General features: G+C 45.6%; 2 protein-coding genes across 2 annotated transcripts; one reads left to right on the top strand and one right to left on the bottom strand.

Annotated features, from left to right (window-relative positions):
* Positions 1-3549: 3549 nt before the first annotated feature.
* Positions 3550-4266, bottom strand: EDB93DRAFT_1106409 (uncharacterized protein; the record flags this gene model as incomplete). Its single annotated transcript, XM_041447612.1, has 1 exon — positions 3550-4266. One exon carries the CDS (start codon positions 4264-4266, stop codon positions 3550-3552), a length of 717 nt encoding a protein of 238 aa, XP_041304683.1.
* Positions 4267-6393: 2127 nt separating this feature from the next.
* On the top strand, positions 6394-7283 carry EDB93DRAFT_1253417 (uncharacterized protein; the record flags this gene model as incomplete). The annotated part of the gene is made up of 2 exons (XM_041453449.1): positions 6394-6777; positions 6837-7283. The coding sequence occupies 2 exons, from the start codon at positions 6394-6396 to the stop codon at positions 7281-7283; spliced, it is 831 nt and encodes a 276-aa protein (XP_041304682.1).
* Between the last annotated feature and the right edge of the window lie 1792 nt (positions 7284-9075).

The following is a 9075-nucleotide window of genomic DNA, read 5'->3' as shown; positions in this document are numbered from 1 at the left end:
AATGCAGCATTCGAGTTGCTGATGCTGGCTACAAACAGTGGGGTACCAGTGGGGCGTTTCGAAGGACATCTTAGATGCATTAATGAGCACAGTGAACCCCATGTTGCGAGTTAGATATAGGACAGATAGTAGATTATTTCGCAAATCTGGTACATGAAGGACTCTAGTGAATTCTACAGCTTCGACACGCCTCCCATTAATGACTGGACTGAATACCACTGTGCCCTCGCCAGCTGAATAGACTATGTTGTTGTCTGCGAGCTTGATGGGGACGCGTTTGGGCGCATAATTGCGCAGCCAGTGACGATGGGGGGTCATGTGAGAGGTAGCACCTGTGTCTGCATTCCAGTCAGCATGTGCATCGAGTTGCAAGGGGCAAAGAGGATGGGATGGGTCAAAAGTGCGAAGACTTGCATTACCAGCAAATTCCGTGACCTGTTGGGCGCTCTGGGAGGTGTTCTGGGCAGTGGTCGAGTTGGAGGCGGGTGCAGCGGTGTTGGGAGAGGGTGTAGACGCTGCAGACGATGATTGGGACGCCTCAGAAGTCTTGTTAGCGCTCCTTCCACCTTTTCGACCATCGTTTTTGGTCTTGCGACGATCCTTATCACCTTTAAGACTCCTGCACTTGTGGGTGCAGTGACCAGGCTTCTCGCAGTACCAGCAGGTGACAGAGGTGCCGCATCTACAGTCTCCAGACGTAGTAAACAGCGCTGCATCGGTCCCAGAACCTTCAGGACGTCTCCTTCTTTGGGTTTCCTCAGCCAGGAATGCTGCCTTCAGTTCCTCCTTGTCCAAGGACTTGAGTAGCATCAAAGACGACGCAAAATTGGAGTACTCCTCGCCCAGGGAACGAACCATGGTCATGCAGACCAGCTCTTGGTCGAGTTCCTTGATGGTGTAAGGCTTGGATGGGTCTGAGGGTCGAAGCTCCTGGACTTTGGACATGCCATCTTCGATCCTGGCAATGAGGGTGCTCAAGGACTCGTCAGGCTGCTTCCTAATAGAGAAGAAGTCGTCCCAGGCATTGAAGCGCGCGCCAGGACGCTTCTGGAGGTGCGTGGAAGCCAGGGTGGTCCAAATCTTGACAGGATCGTCCTGGACAGCATCGATATGGGTCCTTTGCTCTACAGAGCACGCCAGATACAGCTCCCCAGCTGCCTTGTCTGCCTTGGTGTCCCACTTTGCTGCAGCTTCTGTCTCTGTAGGTCGAGTCTCGATGCCATTGACAAGCAACCAGAGACCCTTGACTCGAAGATAGGCCTTCATCTCACCCTTCCAGGTAGCATAGTTGGTAGAAGTGAGTTTGGTGACAGTGTGAATAGATTTCGAGTCTTCTGAGGACATGGCGAAGGAGACGGCGCAGTTTTGCAGCAGTGGGACGAATTAAGGGCAAGGGCTTGGTAGAATTCGAAGGAAAGGCTGTCTTTGCTGATTTTCAACAAAGAGAGCAAGGAATAATGGGTGGGGAGAGCACCAGTGGCTGGATGCGAGAGGAGGGAAAATGCGCACTAAGTTGGCCCAAAGACAGTGAACTCCAGCGACAGATTTGACTGCTAAAGCGCAGGGCTCATAACCTATTTAGAAGAACTGAGAGTTCAAAGTCAATGCACGAAGCATGTTATTGTGTAAATAAGTGAAGTACTGTACCTGAGAGTTCAAAGTCAATGCACGAAGCATGTAAGACTTGTGAACTCTGCACTATGGGCGAGTCTATGTAAACAAATATAAACAATTCCTAGTATGGTATGTGTCCTCAAAGTGTCCTCGAAGTCCTCGAAGTCCTCGAAGTTATCTACTAATATAGTAATGTCCTTGAAGTGTCCTTCAAGTCTTCGAAGTCTTAGAAGTCTTCGACCTATCTAGTGTGAAGTCACCACACAACTAACAAGAACTGAGAGTTCAAAGTCAATGCACGAGATATTATTGTGTAAATAAGTAAAGTACTGTACCTGAGAGTTCAAAGTCAATGCACGAAGCATGTAAGACTTGTGAACTCTGCACTATGGGCGAGTCTATGTAAACAAATATAAACAATTCCTAGTATGGTATGTGTCCTCGAAGTGTCTTAGAGGTCTGTCCTCAAAGTGTCCTCGAAGTCCTCGAAGTCCTCGAAGTTATCTACTAATATAGTAATGTCCTTGAAGTGTCCTCAAAGTCCTCGAAGTTATCTACTAATATAGTAATGTCCTTGAAGTGTCCTTCAAGTCTTCGAAGTCTTAGAAGTCTTCGACCTATCTAGTGTGAAGTCACCACACAACTAACACAAACTCATTGAGTTTCGAACTAACATACAGCAGTACAATGCAGCACTTGCATTCATGTCTCTTGGTGTCAATATTGATCACCAAGTCAACAATAGTAGAGGGTTGTATGTGTTTTGTATTCATGGAGAGCTGAGCCATCAAATTGGAGATCTTATACCTACAGAGGGTTGGCAGCCAGTATATGCACAATTGTATATTTATGATCCATGGTGGATCAGAGGTCCTAAGGCATAGACCAGAGACAGTCCATTAGCAATATTCATAGCTTAGAGGCAGTCCCTTGGCGATCTCCTTAGCTTAGTCAGCTACTGACAGAAGCAGCCAGTGCTGTTCGTAGTACATCATTGCAACACACACCCTTCCTAGAGCTTGTTCTTCTTGTCTTAGCACTAGTCCAATGTAGTGAACAGAGCAATTTTGAATTGACCCAAATTTACATTAGCACACAGTTTTAGATCATAGTCATAGCCTGCAACATCCTCACCACTTAATACACCAGAACCCTCTGTACACAGCACACTGAAACACTCTAGCAGTTCATCGCTGAGTAGCCTTGAGGAGGAAGAGAACCAAGTACCATTCCCAGAACTAGAAGCCCCAGAGCTAGACTTTCGACTACCATCACTCAGATTTCAGCCACCACAGTGTCACACAAAGAAGGAGCCACTAATGTCCATATCTACAGCACCAGACTACGACTTAGCCAAATTTTTCACGTTAGCACAGCCCAAACGAGACATGCACACAGAAACTCCACAGATTTTTCATGGAGATGGATGTGCGGCAGAGAACCCAGCAGATTTCCTGAAATCATTCAATCACACAATGCGGCAACAGGCAATCACACAGAGCAACAACAAATTAGATGCATTTGACTACCTCAGAACCAACGCACAGGCAAAAAGGTAGTCCAAAGCCCTTATGTCCACAGACAAAGCCACATGGACAGTGTTCATACAGTATAGGACCGGTCGTTTACCCACAACAAATTGAAATGCATGTCACTTTACACTGGCTTTCTTTTTGGAAAATTGTAATAGACAGTAATTCTCTAACATACATGTAAATACTGTGATTCGAAATTTAGAGCTATCGGTGACGATGCTGGTGTGTCGCAGCAAAATCATTGAAAACAACCTTATCTTTGACTTCACAAGTCCTTTACCCACCTCGTTTTAGTAATTTTTGATGTCACATCACACAGCGCGCCGTAAATTTGTAATTCAATAAGGCAATGATAAGATGATGCGACATTGATGCGAGATTAAACAAAAACACACGCTCGTCAACCTTCTTCTTCTCCATCATCATCTTCTTGCTCGCTGTCATAAACCTCTGGCTGAACTTGCTCTGGCCTCGACACAGGTTTCTCAATCTCTCCCATCTTTGGTTTGTTCCACCGTGGCCTCCGTTTCTCCAACTTCGCCAAATCTCGCTCTGCCTCCCACTCAACCTTCTGTGCCTCGAAATTTGCTCTTGTTGCTTTGTTTCGTTCTTTCCGCTCTATCTCCTCTCTCTTCCAATGTGCGAGTTCTTCAGAACGTTCTGCCCTTCTCTTGGCCCTCATCTCTTTATCTCTAGCTTCTGCCTCCATCGCATTCTCGTGTGTGATAACCTGTGCCACGAAGACATCACCAGTGAGCATATGAGGTAAGCCATCACCAACGAGCCTTGTACCCTTCTTCCTCCCTGCTTTTTCTTCTTGTGCTGCAAGCTGACCACGTACTCGATCACAGTATTGGATCTGTAGGACAGATGCTGCCTGTAAGCCAATCATTTGGCGCTTGGTTTCCTCCTCGCGTTGCTCTGACTCCCACAAAGCAACTTGTAGCTCGTGCTCCGCCTCGGTTTTCGGAGGACAGTCTAAAATTTTTCTGTACCGTTTGTACTGCAGCGGTGATACTATCTGTGGCATGTACATAGGTACTCGAGATGTCGAGCAGACAGGACTCAAGGTAAACAGGAATGCTGCGGATGTTGTAGCCAAGCTATTGACTGTCATTCGTGCAGATTCATGCCACGGAAACTGCTCTGCATGTGACGGAGTCAAAGGTAAGGGTTGTGGAATTAATGAATCTTGGTTCGAGTCTGACTCGGTTCGTGCTGGACTAGATAACACTTCTGTTGCCCTGCGAATTAATTGGGACACGAGGCGAACTGGTGTTGTTTGGATGAGTGGCAGGTGACCACGGCATGATGTCTCCTGACTTGGTGCCATGACATCCTCCGTGACAACATTTGGGTTGAACGGGTGGACCCCTGTCTTCTCGAATGCAGCTTTGACGAGTTCTGTTGTGAGTGCACGGTTATGAGCATATCCATAGATAGCTAAAAAATTTGCTTCGAAAGCTCTTCGCCGCGTTCCCTTTGCCACCGGGCTTTCTCCTCTGCCCAGCAAGCTTTCAGTCTGCTGAATACAACAACATCGAGACCCTGGTAGATGTGGGTGCTGTGGGATGGGTAACACAAGACGTGAATGTTATGTGTGCGTGCATATTCTAAGAAAGCACGTGTGTAGTGAGACGAGTGACCATCAACAAGGAGAAGCCGTGCAGAGCCATTGGCTTTGTCTCGAGTATGTTCGTCGAAGTGTTGGATCCAAAGTACTCCGAGCTCGCCATCAGTCCAGCCTTTGGCTGAATATCCAAGGCTAAAGGACCGTTTTAGTAGAATTATTAGGGTTAACAGCCGAGGGTGCTTACGATGCATTTGCAGGGTTTTCTTGACACCAGTTTGTGCGATAACCCTTTCCCTTGAAGATAACACATGGTGGTGCAGTCTCTCCGTCTGCACAGATGCTGACAATTACAGTTGTCAGCTCCTTGCTCCCACTTTGCTGCTCGTACACGGTATGGACACCACTCGCTCCTATCACTCGCTCCTTCCCCTCATCAGCTCCTTGGAAACCAGACTCGTCAAATGCCCAAATGCAATGAGGCTCGATTGGTTTGCCATTATCTCCTGTTGACAATGTATCATGCAGAAGACTGAAATAGGCATTTTTGGTGGCTGGATTAACAGCACGGCCACGGGCACTGTCAAGACCTCGAGCATAGTAGGTGCCCAGCCTATTTGAATGCTTCTCGATGAAACGATCTGTCCAATTTTTGCCGACACCTGTCTCGGGAAATTTGTCACCAAGTCGAGTGTGAAGAATTTCATTAACGTGCTCCTTGAGTCGTTTGTGGCTGAGTGGGAATCCTCGCCGTGCCGTCTCGACAGAATACTCTATTACTCTCTCCGTCTCCTCTGGGGTGAGCCAACCTTTCTCTGCATTGAAGTCACTAAGCCTCCTACCACCTTTTGCCAGATTCGCAAGTGTGCTGTCATTGAGTTTGATGACTCTTCCTGTCTCCACAAGATATTCCTTTTCGACTTCACGGCAAACTGTTCGTCGTCCTTTTTTGTCCTCTGTGGGTTCCTTTGCAAGCTCGGCCTGGTAAATAGCCACTGCCCGAGCCATGATCATGTCATTTTCTTCTCGTAGAATCTGCCTTTTTTTTGTATGAGATTTTGCTCGTCCTACCATGGTTTTTAGTGACACAAATTACAATATATTGCTTTACGAGTTTAGAGTTGGGAAGCGTGACAGCTACGTGTGACACACTCGCTAAGATAAGACCTTCAAAAACTACCTGTGTTCAATATATCCACTCTGTAGAAGGAACAAAGGAGACTTGCACAAATCTGTTGCAGGTGAAAATGATGTTTGAAGTATATACTTTGTATCATACCAGCCACTTTTTCTTTAAAAAATTTATTGATCTACTATTGCTCTGAATAGAATTCACTGAGGAAGAAAAAAACAACTAATTTGTGTCGTGCACAACATCGCAGACATTGCACATCCATCATATACTATAGCAATATCCATTGAGGCCTCATCTTTAATTACTTTCTATATGTCGATACAAAAAAATGAAGAAATCAAAAGTTTTACCTGAGGTGGGTAAACGAATGGGGGTGGGTAAACGACCGGTCCTATACTGTAACAGTGTTTGAGAAGCGGTGGCCACCAATCACCATAGCAGAGAAGACAAAAGCAGAATATGAGAATGAATTGTTGGATCACATGTTACCAAGCGGAGAAGTAGGGAAAAAGATAACACTATACAACAGAGAGTGCTAGATGCACGTAGCATGGGTAGTGAAAGCATTACAGCTCACCACAGATGCAGGTATCGACCAGAGCACATCGATGATATGGCAAGTACAGAGCAAATTGCCAGACATTGTGAAGGATATGCTCAAAAACAAGGAGTACAAGAAGTGTGAGGAGTTCACGAAAGCAGTAACAGAGTTGAAAGGAAGCAGGCTAGTAGAGAAGCAAGAACAGCATGCCAAACAAGCTCAAGAGCTCAGAGCATTGCGTGCAGACTTAGCTCGAGTGCAAACGGGGCCAGCAGCACAGAACCCAATCAAAGCCCTACAGAATCAATTCAGCAAAGTATTGCTCAACTTGGCAGCAGCACCAACCACAGCCCTCAGCAACAACATGTACACACGAGCACTGGTGACACGCAACAATCAGATCCAACAACCTACATACAGCCGCCAACCAATACAATGCAGCAATCATTGATGGTGACAGAGGAGTTGAAAACCAAGATCCGACAGTTGATCCAAGCATCACTGCACCACCCAGACAATGCAATGGGACAAGCCGCATATGCAGCGCAACTCTCACAGTGGAATGTGACATGGGGAGAGAACACATGGGTTATGCAAGAGACAGAATACCCACTAAAGCTGGATATAGCAGCCATTGTGTCCAGTGAGTGCTTTGCTTGTGGAACCCATGGGCACAATGGAAGAAACTGCCCATTACTGGTTGACCATGGGGAATGGCTAATACATAAGGAGTTAGCGTGGAAAGCAATCACCAGCAAAGTATTAGGTGCACACAACAGAGCAACAGCAACACCCATAGCACTCGTCATGAACAGTGAATATGAGGAGATGCAAGCGTGGATTGAAGAGATTCCAGAGCAGCAGGGAAAAGCAGACAGGTCGGTGTAGAACAGAACAATACGACCCAGAACAAGGAACATACCCAAGCTAGAGTAGAGGTCCTCACATGCAGAAAGGCGATGTGCGAGGACAAAAGCAGGACCAATAGTCTCAGCTGAGCACATAGCTAGGAATGCCACATGTACTATCAAACATCATGACACAATCGAGATTATTGATCTGTACTCAGTTGGATACCCACGCACCACAAGAAAGCAGCTAGAGAGTGGTGAAGTGATCCTGTTTATTCATCAGATAGAATTAGAAGGTCCAAAAGGAGAGTTGGTCAGGGTTAGAGTGCTGTTTGGTGATGGTGCCATGGTCAGTGCAATGTGCACATCAGTCTTTGAGAAGATTAAACAGACTGCATAATTGGAGCAAATCACAGAGACAACTAAGAATGGTGAATGGAAACATCATCAGAGTGGTTGCAAAATGGACAGGAACCATTCAAATCAAAGGCACCAAAGCACAGAGTATGTTTGAAGTCTTTGACAGCGGAGGAAGCTGGGGCTTTTTGTTTGGAAAACCGATGCTTCAAGCATTTGCAGTAGTTCATGAATACACGTCAGACACAATTCAAATAATGGATCAAACACAAACTGTATCACTCAGCAACCAAATAACAGACCAACAAATGTTGCAGAGAGGAGACGAAGTCAATTTGATGCTAGATGAAAAACAACAGCAAGCAGACGGCACACAGAAGAATAAGCAAATCCCAGAAGACAGTACAAAACCATCAAGCATCCCGATGGGACAATGGAGACCTACAAGACTATGAGTTAGACAGAGAGAGAAAAGCGCAAAGCAGGAAAAAATAATGGGGAGTGAGAAACTCCCCTCGAGGGAAGTCGAGATAGTCTCATTGCTGGTACAACGAATGCACATTGATACAAACACCTCAACACCATGCATAACAGACATCAATGTGCTAATCCCACAAGAAGCACTGAATGAAGAAGAACTGTTAGGAGAAATCCCAGAATTAGAACCAGCAAAGAGCGACACATCAATATACACACATCAACAGATCCCTTCAACCCAGCAAGAGTCAAAAAAATCATATGACAAGTCAAATTTGGAGAAGACATAATGGCAGAGGAAAGAGAAGAGTTAGAGAGATTTGTAAGAGAGAATGCAGACAACTTTGCACTAATATTGAAAGAGGTGATTCCAATCCCAGGAGCAACACTGAACTTGAATGTACCAGATAACACAACATTTAACTTACAAATGCATCAACGACCCTTAACACCAGAGCAAGCGAAGTTCTACAATGAACGAGCGGACGTCATGTTGACAGCAGAGATCATCGAGTGAGCAACCCCAGAATTGATTCAATGCATGGCAACCACAGTCATTGCGCAAAGAGCACACAAAGCAGGTGGTCTACACTGCTAGCTTGGCTGATGAAGAAGGGATTTTCTTCCAAACTCAATACACATCATGCAATATTCAAAATCTCACCCTCCTGTTAGAAGAACTGAGAGTTCAAAGTCAATGCACTTGATATTATTGTGTAAATAAGTAAAGTACTGTACCTGAGAGTTCAAAGTCAATGCACGAAGCATGTAAGACTTGTGAACTCTGCACTATGGGCGAGTCTATGTAAACAAATATAAACAATTCCTAGTATGGTATGTGTCCTCGAAGTGTCTTAGAGGTCTGTCCTCAAAGTGTCCTCGAAGTCCTCGAAGTCCTCGAAGTTATCTACTAATATAGTAATGTCCTTGAAGTGTCCTCGAAGTCCTCGAAGTTATCTACTAATATAGTAATGTCCTTGAAGTGTCCTTCAAGT

This window comes from Suillus bovinus, assembly GCF_016758785.1.
Source record: "Suillus bovinus strain UH-Sbo-P2 chromosome Unknown EDB93scaffold_58, whole genome shotgun sequence".
NCBI classification, from domain to species: domain Eukaryota; kingdom Fungi; phylum Basidiomycota; class Agaricomycetes; order Boletales; family Suillaceae; genus Suillus; species Suillus bovinus.
The sequence above is the reverse complement of the archived record's forward strand: the minus strand, read 5'-3'. Positions and strand labels throughout refer to the sequence as shown.